At 41.1% G+C, this 25,628-nt stretch overlaps 1 protein-coding gene across 3 annotated transcripts in view; it reads left to right on the forward strand.

Moving 5' to 3' along the window:
* Positions 1 to 3,818: 3,818 nt before the first annotated feature.
* Positions 3,819 to 25,628, forward strand: part of ERAP1 (endoplasmic reticulum aminopeptidase 1) — a 32,247-nt gene continuing 10,437 nt past the window's right edge. The window contains exons 1-13 of one of the 3 annotated variants that reach the window (XM_072958383.1): positions 3,819 to 4,233; positions 4,805 to 4,897; positions 9,199 to 9,739; positions 12,366 to 12,504; positions 13,585 to 13,719; positions 16,369 to 16,489; positions 17,247 to 17,401; positions 17,715 to 17,828; positions 18,966 to 19,097; positions 22,154 to 22,285; positions 22,432 to 22,503; positions 23,767 to 23,921; positions 25,362 to 25,441. In XM_072958383.1, coding sequence (XP_072814484.1) covers positions 9,213 to 9,739; positions 12,366 to 12,504; positions 13,585 to 13,719; positions 16,369 to 16,489; positions 17,247 to 17,401; positions 17,715 to 17,828; positions 18,966 to 19,097; positions 22,154 to 22,285; positions 22,432 to 22,503; positions 23,767 to 23,921; positions 25,362 to 25,441 — 1,762 coding nt within the window. In that variant the 5' untranslated portion in view covers positions 3,819 to 4,233; positions 4,805 to 4,897; positions 9,199 to 9,212. Of the gene's footprint in view, positions 4,234 to 4,804; positions 4,898 to 5,106; positions 5,143 to 9,198; positions 9,740 to 12,365; positions 12,505 to 13,584; positions 13,720 to 16,368; positions 16,490 to 17,246; positions 17,402 to 17,714; positions 17,829 to 18,965; positions 19,098 to 22,153; positions 22,286 to 22,431; positions 22,504 to 23,766; positions 23,922 to 25,361; positions 25,442 to 25,628 lie in introns of all 3 variants that reach the window. The other 2 variants (XM_015246713.3, XM_015246711.3) reach the window with 2 other exon arrangements.

Raw genomic sequence — 25,628 nt, forward strand, 5'->3', positions numbered from 1 at the left:
TGTGACGTTTTCCATTTTTAGTGGCATTTATGAATTTCTCTTGTGTGTCACAGATAATTTTTATATAACTAAGTAATAATTTTCTAGTAGATAAAGGTGCAATGAACATAAACCTATAATTCTCAAAAGAGTAAATAAAAAGCAAAAAACATCTAATCAACATATGTTCAGGGTAGTGCTCAATCTCATAGTAATGAAAGATGTAAATTTTAAAAACATGTGTTATGGTGATTTACCTTCTGGCTGAAATGAGCAAGGGAAGAGCCACAGGAATACAGAATGCAGGCAGGCTCACAGTGAGATGATCTCTTGCTTACTGAGGAGGGACGGAAGAGGGTGAGGTCCATGGGTTCCGTCAGGCTATGGGAACTGGAGGTATGCTTAGGTGACCCTTGGTGTCAAAAGTTTGTCTGAGGAGGGAGGAAAATGGAAAACAAGTCATCAGTCCTCCAGTTGCATAGAAAGTTCTTCAGGACCCAGCGGTCCTAGTAGTCTGACAGCAGTTTTGGTCACTTAGTGAGAACTCAAGTTGTTCCTACAGAAGCTGGCGTCCATCGCTCCTCCTCTAGTGCTATCATAATGGTGACTTAGGACCTTTCTGAGGCCTGACTCAAACTGGCTGAATCAAGGAAGAAATTCGTTGCTTCCCTTGACTGGGAAGTCTAAGGGTAGAGCTTGCTCAGGATAGCTGAGTCCCGGGGCCTCAGTGGGGTTATTCTGTCTGTCTTTCTCTTTCCCTGTCATCTACTTTCCTTTGAATTGGCTTCACTTTAGAGCAGGTTCTCGCCATAGGGTGGTCCCTGGTAGGTCACTTACCATCTCAAATCCTCAGTTTCCTCATTCTAGAAAAATGGAGCTACTAGCCACCTATACAAGTACACAGTGAGGATCCAATAGAGATAGAGTGTAAGTACATGCTCTCAAACCACAGTGTTTCAGAGGAATTTATTAGTTGTTGTGGGCTCAGTGGCCTGTTTTGGAACAGTCTTTCTTTTAACTTGGCCTCTATCCCTTCTTCTTTGTTTCTGAGTATTAATAAAATGGTATATAGATTTTGTTGAGTAGGCCTGCCTTGCAATTTGGCACATAGGGAAAAAAAGTGTCATCCTTTTTATCAAGAATATCAGGAATGAGGGACATGGCTATTCTTTTTTAAGGTGGTGTTTAAAAAATTAAGTTGTGGGGCCATAAGAGCCAGTAGAGGTACCTCAGGGACCACAGTGTGTGTGGAGTGGGAGGGAAGATGCAGGAGTGGGGCTGAGAGGCAGCTGGCAAGGATTGAATGGTGGGTTTGTCCCACTTATTCAGAACAGCCTCTTTTTGTCTGCTTTCTACATCATGATTCTGGGTAAGATTTTACATCAAAAAGGAGAGTAGCGATCGGGTCCAAATGGCAGCAATTTTGGCAGCAAAAGAGAAGAAATGAGCCAAATGCTGACATTTACTGGCAAAAGCTAACGAAGACAGAACTGATCCAGTTAATTAGAGCAAAGTTGAACACCCCTTGATCAAACTCTGGAACCCAATCAGAAAAAAAATTGATGAGTAATAACCCAAAGTTGTATAGTTGCAACGGCTAAAGCCTGAGGTGGACTCTCACCTTCTCCCAGCTCCCACCTGCGAAGCTTTTGAAATACATGGGCTCAACTGACCTCTTACACCGTGGGGCAGATAGTAGTATTGGTGTTAATCAGCCTCTCCTTGCATTTGCAGAACTCCATGTTGCTAGTTCTGGCCAATGAAATGTGAGTGGAAGTGATGTGTATTATTCCACACTGATGCAGAATTCTCTGGACTTATTCTTTCTTGCCATGAGAGTCCAGAAGGCCAAAAGCTTAAGGTGGATGCACCTATAAGATGACAAGCCTCTGTCACTCTGCCCCCAGAGCGGCTGTGCAGGGCAGAGTACCCTGCCTCTCGACGGTGGCTGTGTTCCAGGAGTGAGAAATGAAGCTTTGTATTCTTCAACTGCTGATGTCTTAGAGTTGCCATGTCACAGAAGCCTAACCTCATCTCCACTGGGAGGAAATGGGGAGGCTCCAGGAAGGGTTTTCATATTGAGAAACTGACAGGGGCTGCCTGGAAGAGAGCAAAGCCAGAAGTGCCAAGTGAAATGGGGGCGAGAGGAAGGAGGAAATAACAGCTCGCTGAGGACACTGTGTGAGTCAGTGGGAAGAACATGCTCTCTGGAGTCAAACAGACCAAGCAAGCATTCAGATTTAGGTTTCACTTTTTATTTTCTCTTTGACTTTGAGCAACTTGCCAACCTCTTTTCTTTTCTCATCTATATAGCATAATATCTACATTACATGATTGCTGAAAAGATGAAATTATGTACGCATATACACAAATGCATATGGCCAGCATTTAGCACAGTATCTAACAGTTGGTAAGTAATAAACCGGGGCACCCTTTCTTTCTGTCCACTTCCCTCTAATACCATTTTTAAGCTTGGTAGCTACTAAGTTTTGATCTTACAGACTCTACAAATGGGACTCCTTTAAGTTTAAAGCCCTCACTCTGAGGTCTGCATCCTGCAAATCCTGTTAGAGCTCTGAAACTAGGAGGGAACGCTAGGAGGGACCAAATCCTCGGTCTTGTTGCTTGCTTTATAGTGCACTTGGATTCTGAAAAGGGAATCTTGGCCATTGTAACTGAGTCTAAAGTCTGAGCGAAGGAGGGGCTGGGAGAGAAAAGTCTAGAGTCAGCTTTCTCCTGACATTTTGGCTCCCTTCTGCCCAGGCCTATGTAAAGGCATTCCCCTCTTCCTGCCTCCTCACTTGTCATTGATAGCAACCTCCAGTCTGTTTGATGCCTTCAGTTCCTTCCCCCCTGACCTTCAAGAAATATTTGAAAAGAAATTGAGCTTACTAGATACTGAAGGGAAAACATCATATCCCCAAATAGAAATATGAAAACAAAGAAATGCATGAGTTTACTGAACAAGAAGCTCTCATCTGAGCAAACTGGGATCACTCACTGACACCCAGATGCCTTGGAAGCTACAGCTATCTACTGACACCCCTGCCACACCTGTGAACATGCAGAAATTACCTGGTCCTAAGCCCCCTTTTGTTGAATTTTAGTGAAAAAACTTTCCTTGATCCCACTTTGATTGGGCCTGGGTACAGGGTGTTAATTTTATATTATAGTATACTTGATGGGAGAGAATATGCAGGACAAAATGTAGTATTTTTCAAAAGGAGGCATAAGATTGAGGGGGAAAATTGAGTAGTACCATTCTAGTGACTTGGAACCCCATATTTTCAAAATGAAGGCAGCAGAGAAGGAAGTGAGAGAGGAAAAAGCCTGAGTAGAGTGAGAAAGTCCCAGAGGGGCCAGGGCAGCATGTGGTGAGCATGAACACTTGTGTTTCCTTGGCTTGTTACCTCATTTCCCTCAACTGTTTAAAGATGGGCTCTTTGGACATTTCATCCAGTCTTAATGTTGTAAGGAGAGCACAGAAATAGTCTTTTGATTTGAAAACGCAGGGAGAACGTTTTAATGTGGGGAGCAGCAAATTCTTGGGGTCCAAGAGCCCCTTGGTAGTGGTGAGACAGGTCCGGGCCATCTGTATCCCCTTCCTCCTCTTCGACATCTGACATCTCGTAGCACAACCCCTCTACAACTGAAAGCCCAGAGGGTTCAGCATTTTGCAGAGTTGTTCTGGGTTCCCGTTTCTTTCTGAGGCGGACCAAGCACTCTCAGCCCATTTGTGGAGGCCAGATGATGGACATGCCTTCAGTCCAAAGAGCTTCGAGCTGGTTCAGGTGTTGGGGAGAAGGGCCCTTCGGACAGCTGAAGTGCCCTCTAAGAGCACTGGCCCTCTCCTAACGCCCCACACCTCCTCTGCACCAAAGGCTAATTAATGAGGGGGACGGGAGACAAAAAAGCTTTCTGAGACACACTCAGAGAAAATATTCTGCGTCCCAAAAGGGTGCTCCTCCCGCCTGCTCTCCCCTGCTTTGCAACGCCGCTGTTTCTCTTGCGCTCTGTTTTGTGAATTCCCATCTTGTAACAGCGATGTCGGCTCGGCACCACGGCCCCACTCCCGAGTTTCCCCTTCCTCAGCTCCCGCGTGGGCCTGGGGCTCCTCTGCGCCTGCTGCAGGCTCAGCCCAGCGCCTTTGGCGTCCGCGTGCAACTCCCCGGCTCCACTTTCACTTTCGGTCCCGGGACGGGCGAGGCCGAAGAAGTGGTGGGAGAGCGAACAGGCGCGGGCCCCGAGCCCCAGGTACAGCGAGCCGTTCCCGGTGCGCCCCTCTGGGAGGGGGCTGCGTGGCTGGGGAAGGGCGCGGCCCAGGCATCCTCCTTGTGCTGGGGAGGCCCGGGGGCCCGGGACGAGGGGAGGAAAAGGACCACGGGGCTACGACGTGGGGCTGGGGGAGTCATGGGATCTGGGCCCGAGTCCTCCGGGAGGGCTCCGGGGTTGGCGCTGGCCAGCCCCACTCGTGTTCTTGTCCCTCTTTTTCCACTGGGGGACGGCCAGAGGCTCAGGGCTGATGCTTCCGCTCCGCGCGCGCTCCTCTGGCCGCGCCATTTCCCCGCAAGCTGGCGAGAGCCTCCCCTCTGCGCTCCGCCTTGTGGCAGGGTTCCTGCCAGCGCCGCGTCCACGACTCCTGAGTAGGGCCAAATGGAGGGGCAGGAGGACGGCGGGATGGGGCGATGAGGGCACCTTGTGGGACAACAGCCTGAGAAATGAACTCGGCTTTGGTTAATCACGGGGGCGGGGGTGTTGTGGGAACGTCCATAAGTGTCCTCAAGATCAATTCTCTCCCTTCTATTCCTGTACTTCTTGCCAGCAGTTGTCTGTCCTCACTTCGCTCCAGCTCAGCCAGGTTTTATTCAGACGAAGCTTGAGCAAATTAAAAGTTCCTCTCTGGTGCCTTACTCGTCAGGTAGGCCTGCAAGTTAATTTCACGAGGAAAGTGAAGTGCAGGCACTTCCTTACCTTTTTCACGAAGGTTCTTTGTGAAGCCAGGTTCGGAAAGAAATGCTACATTTTCTACTAAATGCCCAGAGTATTTGCTCCCAACTCAGGATGTGCTCAACAACTTAAAAAAAAAAAAAAAACTTAAAAAATTGACCAGTTATTTCTTTTCCCAAGGAGTCGTAATTGTACTGCTGTGTAGCACATTTTCAGGTGAGCCTATATTTAATTCTAATATGTTAAAGATTCTTTGTGTTAAATATTCTAATATGCTTAAAAATAGAATTAAACATTTTTGTTATTTACTGGCAGTGACAAACTGTTATCCGTACCTGTTAATTTCATTGTTCAGAGCATTATGGAATAAAGTCCATTACCTCTTATGGATTTCACATTCCATAGTGTCCCAATAAAAGGTAGGATGAGGTAGCCCAGGGCCAGTTGCCCCTGACTTTCTTTGTGAGATGAAAAAGTCAGAATCACCAAAGGCAGTAAGGTTTCTAAAATATTCTTGAACTCTTTCTGGCTGTGAATTAAAATTAGATACTGTTATTGCTGCACTTTTATCCACGGCATTGATTGCAAAAGATGCTTTAGTAAGATCAGATGCCAGAGGCAGATACTTTTGAAAACTTTTAAGGAGTACAGTCAAGTATGGAAAATTCCTTTAAAATCCTTATCTCTGTGCTCTCTATCTGTGTATATTCAACTGCCTTCTTTATATTTCCCCTTGAATATTTCATAGACATCACAAATTAAACATTAAATAATGAACCTTGGATTTCCTCTCTCCCTTTTAAATTGGTTCCACCTCTGGCCTTCTCCGTTTCAACAGAGGGCACCTGTAACTACTCAGATGTTCATTCTAGAATCCTGACAACCATCCTGATACATCCTGTCCTTTCCCTCACACCTCACTTCAAATCCATCCTAAAAAGAGATGATGAATCCATCAGTTTCTCTGTGTCTCCTCTCATCCTTTCTGTTGACACCACCCCAGTACAAGTCAGTAGCTTACTTTGTCTTGACTACTTTCTAACTGATCTCTTAGCCTTCACTTTTACTTCTTCCCAGTTCATGCTCCACCCAGAAACCAAGGTAATTTTCTTAAGGTGTGAACTGGATCCTAAGATCTCTTAGCTCAAAACAAAACTCAGTGGCTTCTCGTTGCCCTTAGAATAGGATCTCAAGTCCTTAACATGCCCGTAGGGCTGTGTGGTGGTCTGGCTCCCGCCCACCTCTCCAGGTGCATCTTTCTGCTGTGTGCTGTGCTTCAGGGTCACTGGCCTGATAAATGACCAGAGCTCTCTACTGCCCATGAGCTGGGAGATGTGCCTGCTGCCCCCTGTCTGGAATGTCTCTCTTTCCTTAACTAACTTGAATTTGTCCTTTATATCTCATCTAAAAATCTCAGACAGCTCCAGTCTGCCCTGTTACTCTCTTTTACTATGTGTGTTGCTTTTTTTCTTCATAGCTAGTCACGGTTGGTAACTGTGTGTGTGTGTGTGTGTGTGTGTGTGTGTGTGTGAGATATACACACACACACACACACACACACATACACACTTGTGTAAATTTGTTGAAAATCACCTCACCCTCACTATATGCTGTTTGAGGTCAGGGACCTGTGCTGTCTTGCATTGCTTAGCAAAACGCTCCACACATCATAGGCCCTCAATAAATATCCGTGGAGTGGGTGAGTGGAAATATTTTAGTGTGTTTAATCTTCACAACAATCCTGTGATAGAGGCGTTATCTCATTTTACATATGAAGAACATGAAACTGGGATTAAATAACCTGCCCAAGGTCATGGTAGGGGGCAGAGCAAGAACTCAAAGCCAGGTTTTCTCTTCTGATTGTGAACCTGACATATATTATTACTACAGCTATAATTATACAGGTATATATTATATTTAATATTAAAATTATATAATTACATGTATGTATATATATATATATATATATATATATATATATATATATATATACACACATACATATTCCAACATTTATGCTGTCTGTATCACATATTCCATTTTGGTTTTCTGGCACTGCATTCTCCCTGAGACATAACTGTGTTCTCTTAGGTCTTCTCCTCCCTTGGACTCAACACTGCAAAGCCTCCCAGTGAGGTACCACCACCAACCCCTTCAGCAGCCCGTGGGCCTTGCTGCCAACTCCGAACCAGTTGGAATTTTTAGGTCTCCTCTTGGGCTGTTGGAGAACACTTGGGGACTCCCAGTGTCCTCACATACTTGAACCTGCCACCTTCACTGTGCTCTCTACCGTCTTGGGGTGCAGGCCACCCCACTAACCTACTGCCATAAGTACCTGTAGCTGTGTGTTTGGGAAGGGAGCAAGATGGAGAATGAGGGGTGGGAAGAGCACATCAGTTATTACTGTGAAGTAGTGTCCCCACATAGGGATCAAGGGATACGACCATGGTTTTGCAACATTATCTCAGAACATTCCTCAATCCGGCTCTTCAATAGAATTTCTGGAAAGTGAAAAAGATTCTGATGCTTTGACTTCATCACCATAGATTCCAATTTAATTGTTTTACCTAGGGATCCAGGCATTAGTCATTTAAAAATGTTCCTAGATGACATTAATATGCAGCCAAAGTTGAGAAACACTGACATGAAAGGAGAATCTAATGTACCACCATCATTTTAGTTACCTGAGTTCACCTAATGGGCCACTCCTGGCAAATCGATATAAGAGAGGCAACTTTGTCTCAGAGAGAGAAGGAAGTATGCTTGGTTCTCTGGGCATAGATGGCCAAATCCCTTAAAATTAACATTCCTTTTGTGTCCCATAGCCTTTAAAATAAAGTGCAAAATATGGTCTGTAGTATGACTCCCATCATGCTTTGAGTACGATCTTGGAATCACTCCCCTTCTTGCCTTGTGAATAATCATTCTCCATGAAGATTCTCCTGGGGTTCCTGTCTGTCCACATCAATTGCTTGAACAGCCCTATATGTTCTCCTTTTCTGCTGTAGCTCCTGCTCTGGCTTGTTCCACCTGCAGTGCTTTTGATGCCCTCTGTTCATTTCCAAATCTGACCTATCTTTCCAACAATGCTCAAATGCTGGTCTTGCATGAGGACATCTCAGCATCACTCTGCAGTCAGAGTGACCATCTCCCTTTGACAATACCATTCCATGCTCTCCCAGCACTCTCTTTTATTATTATTCTTAAAGCAGCTTACACTTCCTCTGTTGTGTTTTATTCTTTGTATAAATGTTTTCTGCCCTCTGGATTTTAAGGTTCTTGATTTTGGGATGTGTGTCTTGTGTATTCTTACATCCCACATAGTACTGAGGACTGTGTCAACTCCATCCTGGTGTCAGAGCAGTGAAACTACAGGCTTGTATGTAGCAGGCATGCAACACGTATTTGTTGGATACACTGTAAGAGAGACTCCAGGTGATAGAGGTGATTGTCACAAACTATCATGAAAGTCACCATAAACTCTTTAAGTCATTCCTGTCTGAATAAATATTAAATCAGCTTTTGACAAAGATGCCAATGTTGTTAAGGGTTACTGTTCCGAATACCTCCCCCTCCCCTGCATTGCTGCTCAACATCTCTGCTTTCTTCCTGTGCTTCCTGTGTTTTAGGAACTCTCGGCTTTGTAAACTTAGTGGGAAGCAAGGTCTGTCTCTCACTGCAGAAGCTGCGAAGTCCAGATTCTTGCTTTCTCCACCTCTGTCCTGGTGATGTGGACGCCTCACTTCTGCTGAAATAATAAAGTTGCAGGGCCAGTGGAGACCTCACTCTAGTGGTCGTGGCTGGAGTGCCAGCATCTGATGTCCAGGCAGTCGAGTGGCTTCCTCTGAGGTCCAGTGAGGGCAGGGATTCATCACCTGAGCAGCTATTTCTCTGATGTGGTTTTGGCTACCAATCTTTGCCTGTCATTGAGCCTGGTTTCTCAAATGACCTGACAACTGTGTGACCCATTTAGTGAGCCACTCAGGATTCTCTGCCAGAGCTTGTTCTTGCTTTCAATAGAGAACCCTGACTGATAGAATTAATACAAATTTTGAAAGCCGAATGATGCTTTTTACTAGGTGTTAATGGTTGTTGCCGACCATAAGCTTCTCTCTTCTATGAATCAGTAACATAGGGAAGGTAATTTTACCTAGTGCTTTTGTTAAGTTGATATCTGTATCTGTTAATTCTGGATGGTATGTTCTGAAAGTATGCTGTCTTGATCATTTTTAAGTGACTCATTTTTTTTTTCTTTTATTCATTTGTCTCTAGGTAGTTTGAGCAAGATGATAGCTCAGTCCATCAAGTGGCCACTGGCAACCATGTCATTTCTACTTTCATCACTGTTGATTCTCTTAACTGTGTCAACTCCATCCTGGTGTCAGAGCAGTGAAACTTCAGCTCCCAAAGCTAGTGATGGGGCTCCATTTCCTTGGAATAAAATGCGACTTCCTGAGCACATCGTCCCAGTTCATTACGATCTCATGATCCACGCAAATCTCACCACTCTGACTTTCGAGGGAACCACGGAAATAGAAATCACAGCCCGCAAGCCCACCAGTGCCATCATCCTGCACAGTCACCGCCTGCGCATATCGCAGGCCACGCTGAGGAGGGCAGCTGCAGAGGGGTGGTCTGAATTGCCACTGAGAGTCCTGGAACATCCACTTCAAGAGCAAATCGCGCTCCTAGCTCCCGAGCCGCTGGGTGTTGGGGTCCCGTACACCGTTGTCATTGCCTATGCCAGCAGTCTTTCTGAGAGTTTCCATGGGTTTTACAAAAGCACCTACAGAACCAAGGAAGGGGAAGTGAGGTATTATTTTTTTCTCTTTTTCTTTTAAAGTTTAAGTGCTTCCCACACTAAATTGATTATTTCAGGTGGATTGTCTTTTAAAGCTCCCTTGATTGTTGAGTTCTTTCTTTGTTTTTACCTTTTTCTCTCTTTGTAGAGTTAAAAATGGCTTATGGTTCTTTTTTCCTTTGTTTTCTAGAATCTCATTTTTCATTCTGTTTTAACCAGTTTTCTTTCCTCCAGCTCTATCAGAATAAATACCTATTTGTTTATTTAGATTTCTGCAATATGGTAAACATTTTTAGTTCTCTTGACCTGTGTTTCCTGGGGCTGCTCTAACGAAGTACCATAAACTGGCTTAAAACAATAGAAATTGAATTCTCTCACAGTTCCAGACAAGTCCAAAATTAAGGTGTCAGCAGGCCTATGTTCTAAGTCTCTGAGTAGAGTCCTTCCTTGTCTCTTCCTGGCTTGTGGTGGCCATCAGTCTTTGACACTCCTTGGTTTGCAGCAACATCAGTTTGGTCTCTGCCTCTGTTGTCACATGGCCATTCTCCAAATTTCCCTTCTCTTATAAATAAGGACATCAGTTATATTGGATTGGAGCCCAACCTGAAAGCCTCACTTGAACTGATTACATCAGTAAGATGCTATTTATGAATAAAGTCACACAGGTATTAGGTATTAAGACTTCAGTATACTTTTTGGAGGACACTGTTCAATCCATAACAGCCCATCAGAGGAAGTATTTTTGTCTCAGTTAACTTTTTTCAGGATCCTCTCCTGCCTTGCTTTAGTTCTGTTTGTGTGTGTGTATGTATGTGTATATCTATCTATCTATCTATCTATATATTTTTTTAATTGAAGTATAGTCAGTTTACAGTGTTGTGTCAATTTCTGGCACTCAGCACAATGCTCCAGTCATACATGGGCATATATATATTTGTTCTGACACTCCTTTTCACCATAAGTTACCACAAGATTTTTTTAAATTGAAGTACAGTCAGTTACATGTGTCAATTTTTAGTGTACAGCACAAAGTCCCAGTCATGCATATACATACATATATTCATTTTCATTTTCTTTTTCATTAAAGGTTATTACAGGATAATATAGTTCCCTGTGCTATACAGAAGAAACTTATTTTTTAAATCTATTTTTATATGTAGTAGCTAATATTTGCAAATTTCAAACTCCCAAATTTATCCCTTCCCACCCCCTTTTCCTCAGGAACCATAAACTTGTTTACTGTGTCTTAGAGTCTGTTTCTATTTTGTAGATGAGTTCATAGTGTCCTTTTTTTTTTTTCTAGATTCCATATATGAGTGATATCATATGGTATTTTTCTTTCTCTTTCTGGCTTACTTCACTTAGAATGATGATCTCTAGGTCCATCCATGTTGCTGCAAATGGTATTATTTTACTCTTTATTATGGCTGAGTAGTATTCCATTGTATAAATATACCACAACTTTTCTATCCAATCATCGGTCGATGGATGTTTAGGTTGCTTCCATGTCTTGGCTATTGTATATAGTGCTGCTATGAACCTTAGGGTGCATGTATCTTTTTGAATTAGAGGTCCCTCCAGATATATACCCAGGAGTGGGATTGCTGGATCATATAGTAAGTCTACTTTTAGTTCTGTTTTTAAGAAGATAATTTATATTGGAAGATTTTACACTAAATTTTAAAATCAGATTTTATTTGTTAGTAGATTATACTAATTTATTTTTTGATTTCACATTATTTTTTGAGGTAAAAAGAATCAGATACTACCAAAAAGAATTTTTTAAAAAGTAAAATATATCCCCATTAAAGCCCCTAGAGATAACTATTACTTCTGTTTTAGGGGAACATTCTTCTAGACTTCTCTTGGTAGAGGCCTATACATTATTTTATGTAAATGGAGCTATGTTATATTTTGTGTCACAAGGGAGTTTTTTTTTTAAATGTTGAGGAAATGTTTTACACGGGTGACTATGGCTGTACATCATTTTAATGACTTTATTAAAATGTGTTTGTACGTTGATTTATTTGACTGATCCCCCATGGATGGAGATGAGTTTGTTTCCAACTTTTCAGCATCAGCAACATTTTCACAGACATCTTTGTTGATCATTGCTTTAGAATAAATGCTTAGAAGTAAATTTGTGAAGTCAAAGGGTCCACAAACTTTTGATATCCCTTGCCATATTCCTCACCTCTAATGCAGTGTATTGGCAATCATTTTAGAGCCAAAAAGCCAACAGCTATTCCCTGTTAATTTACATTACATTGATTATTAAGGCAGTTGAACAGCCTTGGATATGTTTATTGACCATTTGTAGGTTCTTCTTTTGTGAGTCGCCTATTTATGACCTATGTCTGCTGTTCCACTTGGTTGCTGGGTACATTCTTACTCATTTTTAAGAGCTCATTATCTGTTTAGGCTGTTAACCCTTTGTCAAATACCTTTCAATCAGTTTTCCCTATTTTTTATTTGTCTTTTAGTTTGTGATAGCTTTCTTCATATAAAAGATTTATTTTTGGTAGTGCGATTGATCAAGCTTATGGTAACTTTAGGAATTAAAAAATGAACCACACCTATATTACAGCAGCCCCTGGTGCTTCATGCTGTATTTTTATTTCCCTTGCTGTAATTTTAGAATACTTGCATCAACACAATTTGAACCTACTGCAGCCAGAATGGCCTTTCCCTGCTTTGATGAACCTGCTTTCAAAGCGAGTTTTTCAGTGAAGATCAGAAGGGAACCAAGACACCTCGCCATCTCTAATATGCCATTGGTGAGTCTAAACTCTCGTGTATCTATTCACAAGAAAAATCCATTGATTCGCAGGCATTTCTCTGTTGACAGTTAACATTCAGGTTATCTGTTTTGTTTGTTTTACTGCCTGACAAATAGCCAACTTTTCTTTTTTCATTTACAACCTATGCTTTTGTTTCAAGCAACAATTTAATTGTAGTTATACAAAAAAAAATTGTCCCTAAAAACATGCAAAATTGTGGTAAGAGTGACACTACAGGCCATCACTGTCGATGGGAGGGGAACTATGTAAGGAATTCAGGTCAGGTTTAAGAGAGAGGACCCTTCCGAAGCATTTTTGCTTTCATTTATTCATGTGATCTTTTATAAGGATTTTAAAGAGAGCGCTTTGTCAAGTAAGGCCATATTTCTGTAATTTGTATATACAATATACCAGTATTAACTATATAATTTGTAACTATGGCATGAGGTTGGGCAGATGGAAAAAGGGGAAAAAAAGGAATCTTTTAAGAATATTATGGTAGTAAAGATAAGTATGACAGATAACCTCCGTGCCCTTTAAATAAGTCATTAGCTCTAGTTCCAAAGTAGATGTGGACAGTGTTCCCTCTGATTTTTGAAAGTGGTGAGAAGATGATCTTGCCAAATGAAGGAAACTGCTCAGTAAGTGCCAGTATCCTGTGATTCTGGCGGCTTAGTGAAAACATCAGCCAGGCTGTCGTTTCACCACTGATGCTTACCATCTCCTGAAGCACACGTGTTCTTTGTTCAGAGAAGTTTGCTGTGGATGAGACTCAGGGTGGAACAGGCAAACCCAGAGTCCAGAAGGGTATGGTGTCTCTTCCCTGCACTGACCAGGGAGGCAGTATCTTCACATGGAGGGACCCAGAGACACAAACCAACCTTCAGCACAGTGTTTCTAGAATGATTTGACCTTAATTACAATCATATATTGGAAAGGGAAAATTTTAAATAATCATACAAATGTTGTGCCATGTACTTTCAAAATGTCTGAGAGTTAGGAAATTTCTCTTTATAAAATATTTTTAATGTCTTGGGTAATTGGATTCTTTGGTGATTTTACTTATTCTGATTTTAGGTTAAATCTGTGACTATTGCTGAAGGACTCATAGAAGACCATTTTGATGTCACTGTGAAGATGAGCACCTACCTGGTGGCCTTCATTGTCTCAGATTTTAAGTCTGTCAGCAAGATGACCAAGAGTGGAGTCAAGGTGAAACTGTGATTGTCACATAGAGTGACCAGCTTGTCCTGGTCTGCCTGGGACTGTCCTGGTTCTAGAATTTGAAATTCCACATCCTGCAAACCCCCTCAGTCTTGGGCAAACCGGTTGGTTGTCATCCTTTTGTCACAGATGCTCATATTTACCCTGGGGCTCTAATGACAAAAACGTGGTGAGGCTTGGTCTGGCCTGGGTCTTGGTCCTGCTCCACCACTAACTGGCTTTCTGCTCCCTTTGGCCCTGCTTCCTTTGGAAGTTAGCTTCTACTTCTTTAAAATGTGTAAGTTGAACTGGATCCCACAGTGGTTTCTAAGGTTGCTTGTCTATATAACTTTCTGCAGTTTGGAAGTGAATGTCACTGCCTATCTGAACAGGGGATTTCTAGCCCTGGAAAGGAAGTAAGACAGAGCAGTTGGCTTGGAGTGTTAAATGGCTTTGGGGAAGGTATTTGGGCCAGGGAATGCTGGAGTATTAGAGGAAAAGATAGTTTCAAGGAGCACTTGTCACTTGTCTGGGTAGCATTGTGTAGCGAACAACCTACACATCAGTATGCTGTGGCTCTGAATGTAAATAAGGCTTTTGGAGAGGAGGGGCAGGTCACTTTATTTGGTAATACCTCATTTATTTCTGCACCAGCAGAATAATTCACCGAGGCCTGAATAGTTAGTTAGGGTTTCTCCACTGAATTGCCTTCTGTTCTATAGGACTGAGGTTTTTTTTATCCTTCTGCTGATGCCTCTGCTTACCTTGGGATTTGAAACTGTTGCTTGAGACTTGGATGTAGGGAGCAGTCTCAGTTCAGCAGTGAAAATATCAGCAAAAACACCCAATTGTTGATTTGCTTACTTTTGTGAATCCTTCATGAATGGTTACTTTTATGTGTCTTCCATACGGTGATACTGTGTTTTATAATAAGAATATATATTTGGTCTTCATCCCTGATTCTGGCACAGAGCTCCTAAAATTCTTAGAATTTCCTAAATGTGGAGAGCTATGAAGGTGTCTTTTGTTATGTTAATGAACGATAGTTGGAAAACTCCTAGGTAACCTAAAGGTGGGGGCTGGTTGATAGGGAACCAACCATGTGATTGGAGGGTTGGGACTTTTAGTCCCACCCCTGTGACCTCCAGCAGGAGATTGAGTTCAGTTACCAATGGTCAATTATTTAATCAAATAGCCTGTGTAATGATGCCTCTATTCTGTGAGCTTCTGGGTTGGCAAACCAGTGGAGTTGCTGAAAGAGCAGCTTGGTAGGAGAGGACATGGAAGCTCCGCACCCTGTCCCCGTACCTTGTCCTAATGCATCTCCTCTATGTGGCTGTTCCTGAGTTATACTTGTTTTTAAGCTAGTAAGTAAAATGTTGCCCTGAGTTCTGTGAGCCATTCTAGTAAACTAATCAAGCCCAAGGAGAGGGTCTTTGTAACCTCTAATTGATGGCTGCTAAGTCACAAGCACAAGTGATAACCTGGACTTGTGATTGGTGTCTGAAGTAGGGGTAGGGAACAGCCTTGTAGGACTGAATCCTTAACCAGTGGAATATGATGCTATCTCCAGGTAGTGTCAGAATCAAATTGAATTGTAGAATACCCAGCTGGTGTGGGAGAACAGCTTGATGATGTGAGGAAATCCCCCACATACACCCACATTGGAATTGGATCCCCAGATCTCTTTTATGTACCAGTGTTTTTAGTCCTTTTATTTCTTTAAACATATTAAACACACATTTTATATTGTGTCTAGTAATTGGCATATTTGAAGTCTTTGTGTATCTGGTTCTGTAGTTTGTTGTTTCTGCTGGCTCTTGCTCATGATGTCTTATTCCTTTGTGTGTGTTGTGAATCGTGTCTGTAAACTTATTACCTGAGTTGAACGGCTAATTGTGTCTATAAACATTTATTACCTGAGTTGAAGGTAGATTCTTCTAGAGAGAATTTGTATTTGTTCCTGTCAGGTGACTGGAAGCATTTACCAGCCTTGGGATTATTGGCTTCAGACTTTTGGACCGCCTGGTTATTGTGAGTTCAGCTGCTAAATGGCTTGAAGGTTTGCCTTTGGCCACAAATTCTGTGAGGAGATTCTCCCATTCTTCCCTATACAGTACCATGGTTTGAATAAGGCATTCTTTTCCTTGCAGTCTCCTTGAGGAAGAGGGTGATTATTTTGATTTTACCCTTACTGTAAGGGCTTGGTCTTTTGGGGTCCAGCTTTATGCAGCAGTACATCTCCTATTAGGCTTCCCACCTTAGGCAGGCTCTGGACTTCGTTTCGAATCCCCTGAGTTCTTCAACGCTGTGAAAACCTAAGCTCAAGGCCGTCGATACTGGGCTACTGTTCTTAGGGCAAAAGCCGGCTGTGGTGCTCTGTTGACTTCTTGGGGCCCTACTGTCATTTCACTTTTAGCAACTAAGTCTTCTTTACTCTTTCACTACCTAATGTAAACATTTAAAAAGACATTGTGCATTTGTTATCCAGCATTTGTTGTGGTTTTCAGAAGGGGAATTAATTGGCAGCAGTCAGCATTAATACAATTGTCTTCTTTAATATTGGCAACTGTATCCCACAATATGAAACTGTTAATGCCAGTCTTCTAGAGGAGCCACTGTGGCATTTGGGTAACTTTCTTGTGTGTTTCTCTTCAGGTTTCCGTGTATGCTGTTCCAGACAAAATAAATCAGGCAGATTATGCACTGGATGCTGCGGTGACTCTTCTAGAATTTTATGAGGATTATTTCAGCATTCCATATCCCTTACCCAAACAAGGTAGAGATTTTGCACAGATGTTACAAATTGGGCATTTGATAACCCCAGCAGATAACATCCTCCTAACTGGTATCTTGAGTCAGCTCAGCAGCGCCTCAAGTCATAAAAACCCTGGCAGATGTCAGCAGTCGTGTTGATCCTTCTCACCCGTGATCTCTACAGTAAATTCTAACAATAGTAGAAGCAGATCATGATACAGTTCCAGAGCCACACGGCGTGGGGATACTTTTACCTTCTGACTTCAAAGATGAACCCAACTGTATTATTGGGCAGATAGCAAAGGACTGAGGCTGCATATTTTTCATTACTGGCACACATTTGTTAGGAACATAGAGTACTCAGTAAATTTTTTGAATAAGTTCATTGACATAGCATAAGAAAACCTGCATTTCCTTACTTAAATGAGCCCTTAAAACTATTGTGGGTTTGAGTTTTGAGGTGTATGGGAATTTTGGGCATTCAAAGTCCAGTGGATTATTGAGGCAATTGTTAAAATTGTTCAGTCCCCATTCACCTTGTAAGAGAGTTCGAAATGGGAGTCAGAGGTGTGAGACCCAAGCCTGACTTTGTCACACAGCAGCAAAGTAACTCTGAGTCACTGAGCCCTTTCTCTGCATTGTGAAAGAGTCTTCCAGTCTGGAATCCATGATTCTGTGTGGGCAACTTAGCTTTTCTTTGATCCCTACACCTATTCTGAAAGTGTGTTTGGGCAATGCGTAGCTTAATATTGGTGGTATATTTTTGTTTCCTTCCCAAGATCTTGCTGCTATTCCTGACTTTCAATCTGGTGCTATGGAAAACTGGGGACTGACAACATACAGGGAATCATCTTTACTGTTTGATGCTGAGAAGTCTTCTGCATCAAGTAAGCTTGACATCACGATGACAGTGTCCCATGAACTTGCCCACCAGGTATATAAGCTCAGTCACACTTTCAAAAAAAGTATAAACTAAATCTATATTGCTTTTCTGCAGTATTGATTTTTACACTGTTTTTTCCCAGAGGAAAAATGATTTCTTAACAGCATGAGGTACTATGTTTTATAATGCATACTGAAAGCTTTTTCTTTTTGTTTTGAAAAATGTTGGTTGTATAAATAATATTCATATACTAACATTACACATATGAAATACATTTCTTTATAAGTGTCTTATGTTTATGTCTGTGTAGTTATCTAGTTTCCATGGAAATGTGTGAATAATCTGAGTAAGGTTTTCCTTTCAGTGGTTCGGGAACCTCGTCACTATGGAATGGTGGAATGATCTTTGGCTAAATGAGGGATTTGCCAAGTTTATGGAGTTCGTTTCTGTCAGTGTGACTCATCCAGAACTGAAAGTTGTAAGAAATATTTACTAAATTTTTTACATTTTATGTTCATCTGTGGTGTTGTTTAATGTTGTAGGGAAAAATCTATTGATGTTTGATTATAAAATTCTTAAGATTGATAACCTCCCTGGGAGTTTAAATATGAATCAGGTTCCCAAAATGCTTGTGAACTTTAAAGATATATCACAAAGGCTTATTTCCAAACTCAATTGCTTATTTCCATGTCTATGACTGTTAGGAACTCAGTATTAAATTTTGTCCTCCCTTAGTATCAAAGAAATAGAAATAATGACAGCCTGTCTGTTCCATCTCACGTCCCCAACTGGCAGGGTGCTGACCGAAGAAGTATTAGGTACAGATTGCTGTTATTTCAATAGGATCCTACTTGCCAGTTCAAATGAGTTATGTTTAAGGTAACTGCACATTTGATTGTATAAGAACTGAGGCTTATGGATCACAAACTTAATGCTTTGGGACCTCTATATGTTTATTTTAAAAATCATTTAACTTGTGAAAATCACATGCAGTAAAATTAAAAAGAAACTTTACATTAAAAAATCCTTTATCTTATTAAAATATCCATTTGTACACACTCATTTCCCACTTTTGTCTTCCTGTACACATAATTTATATGTAGTTTTATAATGTATATATAATTATTACACTGCAATGGCTCATAAATATTTTTCTGTTTATACATGTTTTTAATAAAAATGATTATGCATATTATTCTTTGGGGTAATATGCCCTAATCAGATCATTGCAGGGATTTGTTATTATTTTTTTTCTTTCACTACATGGTTTTAAAGCTAAATTTCTTTGAAATCACTATATATTTTTAGTTTCTTGTTTTGGCACTGTTTGGCTGTAGGCATAATGGTTTTGTTAAGTTAATAGGAAATTTTCTTTATTCTAAGGTGATAAGTATTTAAGAGAAAAATTTTAAGTATTGATCTAAAATTATTGTTTCTTGGCTGTTCTTTATAAGAGAGTAATTCTATTTTATTTTGTAAACTATTAATACAAGATAGGTGGGGCCAGAAATTTGAAATATAAACCTATTACCACAAGTTGTACCTTCTTCATTTCGTATTTTTCATCTAGATGTAAATCTTGGTGATACTGGGTTTTTTTTTTATGTCTCAATAGGAGGATTATTTCCTTGGTAAGTGTTTTGATGTGATGGAGGTAGATGCATTAAATTCCTCACACCCTGTGTCCACACCCGTGGAGAATCCTGCTCAGATTCGGGAGATGTTTGATGACGTTTCATATGAAAAGGTAAGAATGGATTGTAAGGGTACAGTTTGGACAATAAAGTTAAATAGTGCAGTGGAGAGGTTATAGACAGCATTGTGGGGGTCTTTTTCTCTATAAGGAGCAACCCAGATTGAATGCCATCTCCTGACCCATGCTGGCCAGAGTTAATTGTTTTAGACCTCACCTAAAGTTTGGCTTAAAATCATGAAGATGACATTGTGGTCAGTTCTTCATTTACTGTCAGAAGTTGAAAATTTGTGGTCTACAGAGATTTTTTTTTATCATTCAATAAATAGGTATTAATTGAGCATCAACTTTTGTACCAGGCAGAAATTTCTGCCTTTATGTACCTTAGCTTTTGGTGTCTTCAGAAATGGTTTGTACTGTTGAACTGCACAGTACTGTCCTGTCCAATGTGTTTAATAAAAGAATTGGAACTTGTTGCCAGTATTTAATAATTGGGAGATTTTATATGCAAATCCAGATTTCTAGCTTCTCTTGGAGGAAAAAAGGATTGTGGTCATACAGGGCCTATATTTCCCCAAGCAGTGTAGACTGGAGCTAAGTCATGGCTCTTTCATGAGATCAGGGTCCTGTTTTTTGACTCTCCCTTCCATTCCCAGTTGTTTCTGTTGTCTTCACCAAGGCAGAGAATGTGTCATTTATCATTAGGCTTGGCTGCTGTTTTATGTGTAGCAAACAGAAGTATTTCTTCTTTGGATGTTTCCGTCAATAGTGCTGGGGAGTTTAAAAACAGACATAAAACAGACATATACACAGACGCATAGGTCAATGGAACAGAACAGAGCTCAGAAATAAACCCACACATATATGGTTAATTGATGACAAAGTAATCAATAATGTACAATGGGGAACGGACAGTCTATTAAATAAATGGGCATTTAGTTTTCTCAACAGCACATGCAAAAGAATGAAACTACCACTGTCTTACATCACTCACAAAACTAACTCAAAATGGCTTAAAGACTTAAAGGTGAGATTGGAGACTGTAAAATTCCTAGAAGGAAAACATAGGGAAAAAGGTCCTTGGCAATGATTTTTTTGTACATGACACCAAAAGCAGAAGAATGTAGATAGACAACAGAAGCGAAAATTGGCCAGTGGAACTACATCAAACTAAAAAATTTCTGCACAACAAAAGAAACAGTAAAATGAAAAGGCAACTTACTGAAAGGGAGAACTTATTTGCAAATCATGTATCTGACAAGGCAAAATATATAGAGTTCATACAACTCAGTTACCAAAGGGAAAAAAAAACCCACCAATCTGATTTTAAAAATGAGCAGAAGAACTGAATAGGAACTTTTCTGAAAACATACCAATGGCCAAAAGTTGTATGGTAAGGTGCTTAATTAACATCATTAATCATTGGAGAAATGTAAATAAAAATATGAGACATCACCTCACACCTGTTAGAGTGGCTATCATCAAAAGACAAATAGCAAGTGTTGGCAAGGTTGTGGAGCAAAGGGAACCCTCATGCACTGTGTTGGGAATGTAAATTGGTGCAGCTACTATGGAAAAATATTTTTAAAAAAAAAACAGAGCTCTGTGACCCTACCATTCCCTAGAGCCAGAGACAGAGACAGACTATCTCTGCCTTGAAGGAACCTAAGGAATTCTCCCAGAAAAAGAGATTCTGAGTTTTATCTTTAAAGTTGAATTGGGACTTTTCAGGAATGAAAGAAAATAGGAAGGACTTTCTAGCAAGAGGGAATCATGATTTCTTAGGAAAAGATGACGTAAAAGAGGGTGATATATTGAGAAAGAAGGAGGGAGGAAGGGGGAAGTGAGAAAGTTCTTGGTGGTTAGAAAGTTGTATAAAAAGTGCAGGGGATTTGAAAAGAGACATGCACCTCAGTGTTTATAGAAGCACTATTTACAATAGCTAAGACAAGTTAACAACCTAAAGGTCCATGGACAGATGACTGGATAAAGACATTGTGGTATATTTATACAATAAAATACTACTCAGCCATAAAAAATAATAAAATAATACCATTTGCAGCAACATGGATGTAACTGGAGATTGCCATTCTAAGTGAAGTAAGTCAGAAAGAGAAACAAAGACACCATATGGTATCACTTATATGTGAAATTTTAAAAAATGACAAATGAACTTATTTACAAAACAGAAACAGAATCACAGACATAAGAAAACAAACTTATGGTTACCAAGGGGAAAGGGAGTGTGGAGGGATAAATTGGGAGTTTGAGATTTGCAGATACTAACTACTATATATAAAATGGATAAACAATAAGTTTATGCTGTATAGCATAGGAAACTATATTCAATATCTTAACCAAAAAGAATAGGAAAATGAATATATGAATGTGTATGTATGACTGAACTGTTATGCTGTACACCAGAAATTGACTCAGCATTGTAAACTGACTATGCTTCAATAAAACAAAAAGTGCAGGGGAAAACGAAGGACATATAAGGACGTTTTTCTTACCCTTGGACTACTTCCCTCATTTGTGTCACCTGTCCACTGGAGGCATTTGAGTTTGTGGCCCATGACCTACAAGAATGGGAGTGGAGGGCAGAAGATCTCTCACCCCAGGTGCAGAGTATCTAGGAGTTCTCCTGCTCCCTTTCTCATTGCTCCTCTTGCTCTCCCGGCCCTTGTGCTCAAGGCGGCCTGGGCTCCACCCTTCCTCACGTGGTGGTTCTCACCTCTGCTTCCACCCCGCCCCACTCTTGCCCCAGCGTGGCAGTGGGAAAACCACATGGTGGTTTGGGGTCCAGTGTTGAGTCTACCATTGTCCACCCACCTGTGAGTAATGGAAGCTGGCAGATGTTGAACTTGCCCTGTGGGGAGGCTTGGTTACTGATAGAAAGTAACAGTCCCAGTGGACCAAAGGCCTCAACAATCATGGTCCAGCTCCTGCCTGGACAGGCCCAGGCTTAGCCCACTTTCCCTAATGGTTCCACATATTGCCAGACATTAAAAATGTTACTGTGGTTGCATTTTAAAGAGTTACTCCAAAATAGTGTGACAGTAGATTAGATGGCGACGAAACTAGAGCTAACACTTCTATTGTCTTTTCAGGGTGCTTGTATTCTGAATATGCTCAGGGATTATCTTAGTGCCGATGCATTTAAAAGTGGTATTGTAAAGTATCTGCAGAAGTATAGCTATAAAAACACAAAAAACGAGGACCTGTGGAATAGCATGGCGACTGTGAGTATGTTTCTGTGTATCTCTTCATTTGGGATGGACGGGCTTATTATCTTACTTTGTTTTTGTTCTGAGCGCATGAATTCCTCTGAGAAGAATCATGAGCGTTTTCTACAGAATTAAGTGATGTGTTTATTTTTCGTTTTTAGATTTGCCCTACAGATGGTACACAGAGGATGGATGGCTTTTGTTCTAGAGGTGAACATTCATCTTCATCTGCAGTAAGTTTTTCACATCTGTCCGTTACCCCCGAGCACATTCTTTTACTCCATTTTCTCTGAAGGACAGCTCTCCACCAAAGGGTCTGAGGTCCCTGATTTTATCGTCCTCCCTCTAGATAAGACTGCATTTAAACCATACCAGACTGACAGCCTTCTACAATTTTTCTTAAAAACTATCTGCCCAAGGGAGTTGAGTAACCTCTTCGGTAACACATCTCACTGATACTCATTTCTTCAGCTTGACTCTCTGTAAAGCAGCGGATTTATGGCATGTTTCTCTGGTAGACTAGGACTCTGTCCGTCACGCTGTGTCGACCATTTCCATAGCTCTTCCTTTGTTGAGTGTGTGTCAGGCGCGTATGAAGCACTGATGTGTGTTCTCTGCTCTACTCCTCACATTAAGCCTGTCAGCGGGTACTGTTATCCCTGTTTTTACAGATGGGAATACGAAATCCATAAGCACGTGATTAGTAAGTTGTAGAGCAGGGATTTGAATTGAGATCTAACTCATGCCTTCAACTGCTAAGCTATAAAGAATTCATAGCAGCTGAATCACAAAACAGTCTATTTATCTAGACTTACGGAGTATTTTCACAGGCAGCTGAGGGTGATTCTGGAGATGCAGCAGAATTTTATCCAACGTATTTTTATTTTCTTGGGTTTTTTTTCGCTTTTAGAGATGACTTTAGTCAGTAGTTTCTAGATGTGCCCTGCAGAGTATTTTATCCTTTAATTAGCTGTTAAATATTACTTATTTTGACAGAGGTACTGGGGATTGACCCCAGGACCTTCTGCATTCCAAGCATGCACCCTACCACTGAGCAATGCCCCTGCTGCGGAAGTGTAGGCTCTTGATGGAGCATGTTTTCCTCACCTTACATGTCTGAAAGCCAGCATCATTATGTAGGTGTTGAACACCTGGCCACTTTCCGTCCCTTCTCTACCTCATTCATTCACGTGCCTGCTGTGTACCTGGTGCCAAGCCCGAGTTCTGCCCAGGAGAACCAGGTGTGGTACCTGTTCTCAAGACATACACATGTACAGGAGGAGAGTGAAAAGTAAACAGTTGATGCTCTAATGGATGTGCCAGTGGCTGGAGACAGCAGGGGAAGGGAGCAGGGCAGGGGCTGGGAGCAGAGCAAGGGACGAGGAAGAACTGTGGAGGAGGTGGTCAACCAGTAGCAGCTCTGTGCACGCAAGCTTGGTTCTCTCTTAAAGTTGGGTGCAAGTGAGTCACGCACCTGCCTTTTTCTTATAAACCAGCACTGGCGACAGGAGGGCCTTGATGTGAAAACCATGATGAATACCTGGACGCTGCAGAAGGGCTTTCCCCTGATAACCATCACAGTGAGAGGGAGGAACGTCCACATGAAGCAGGAGCACTACGTGAAGGGACTGGATGATGCCCCGGAAACTGGGTAACCTTCACAGAGAGAAACTCGTTTTGTTGTCTATGTAACATCTGCCTTGTAGGATGAAACCTTGTTTTGGGAATAGTGCTCTTACCTTTATTGCTAAAATATTTTAACCAAATCTGTGTCCTATGCAGCTGACTTACATTCCACTATCTTCCCAAAAGGGTGAAGGTGATATGATGATCTTAGCATTCACGTGGTTTGTAATTAGATATGATGGTAATTTCCAGTTAATGGCTTGACATCAGCTGCCATTAGCAACTGCTGCTAAATTACATTAGTGCCTGATTTTCAGGTTGGAGCTAAGGTGATTTCTGGGAATTACCAGAGACTCAGTTCTATCCTTTGGAAGTCTGAGTTAGATCCTGCCTGTTGGTCAGCTTAGCGCTATACAGGACATCCCTGGAAATGAAACACTGCAACTTGTTTGCCCTCAGATGGACAGTATTTAAATTTTTTTATTTTGAAATGATTTCAGACTTCTGGAGAAATTAAAAGAGTGCAGAGAATTCCCATATATTCTTTACCCAGATATATGAGTTAACTCTTTACCATATTTGCTTTATTTCACTCTGTATAACCGAAAATATCAAACAGTTCTGAAAAATACACTCTATCTATGTCTGTTTCTCTCTATGGTGTATATATATGTGTGTGTGTGTATAAAACTGTTTGAGGTTAAGTTGGAGACATGATTCCTCTTAACTCTGAAATACTTCAGTGTGGTATTTCCTAAAAAAAATAAGAACATTCATTTACATAACCACAGTACCTTTATCAAAATAATGAAATGAGCTAGATATAATACTATCATCAAATCTATAAACCTTTTTCAGCTTTCCCTAATGGTCCTAATATTTCTTAGCAAAAGAAAAAAGTCTGGTTCAGGATTTCCTATAGGATCACATTGTATTACATGTTACATACGTATCTTTAGTTCTTTTTTTCAGAAATAGTCCCTAAGTCTTTGTTTCTTTGGCATCATTGAAGAGCACAGGCTAGTTATTTTATAGACTGTCCTTTAATTTGGGTTTTCTGCTGTTTCTTCATGATCAGGTTCAGCTTATGCTTCCTTGGCAGGAATTCCACAGAAGGGGTATTGTGTTCTGAGGAGACAGGCTCTGTGGATTTGTGCCATTACTAGTGGTCACATTGTCAAAGTTAGGTCCCCTGAGACCCAGCGGGCAATTACTGCTAAGGCTGTCAGGGCTCACTGGAGCCCAGGGTCTTACGTCTATTCAAGGAGTCCTAGAAGAATGAGCAGTGCCAGAGCTGGCAACTCCTAGAAAGCTGGAAAACAGGCTGGGGATGTTTTGAGCTCCTGAGTATAGCAGATTTGGTACCATCCTTCCTTAAACTAGCCAGTGCCCAGCACATGGTAGGTGATTTAATAACTGCTTGTTGAGTTGAATCAGTGAATGAACAATCTGTCCTCTCTTCTAGGTACCTGTGGCATGTTCCATTGACATTCATTACCAGCAAATCAGACTCAGTCCAAAGATTTTTGCTGAAGACAAAAACAGGTAATTTATTTTGGAAATAACTAGTTTGTTTCAAGAAGGAACTGTAGAAATGTGTAGGATTTAGATAAGTTTCTTTTGCTATTTATCTTAGATAAAAGGTTTGAAAATACTGTCTGGTTGCAAAAAAGAAGGCCAGCATCTTGCCAGATAGAGATTAAGGCGGTTGAGTCATGTAATGCTAAGGAGG

Source organism: Vicugna pacos, chromosome 3, assembly GCF_048564905.1.
Source record: "Vicugna pacos chromosome 3, VicPac4, whole genome shotgun sequence".
Lineage (NCBI taxonomy): Eukaryota > Metazoa > Chordata > Mammalia > Artiodactyla > Camelidae > Vicugna > Vicugna pacos.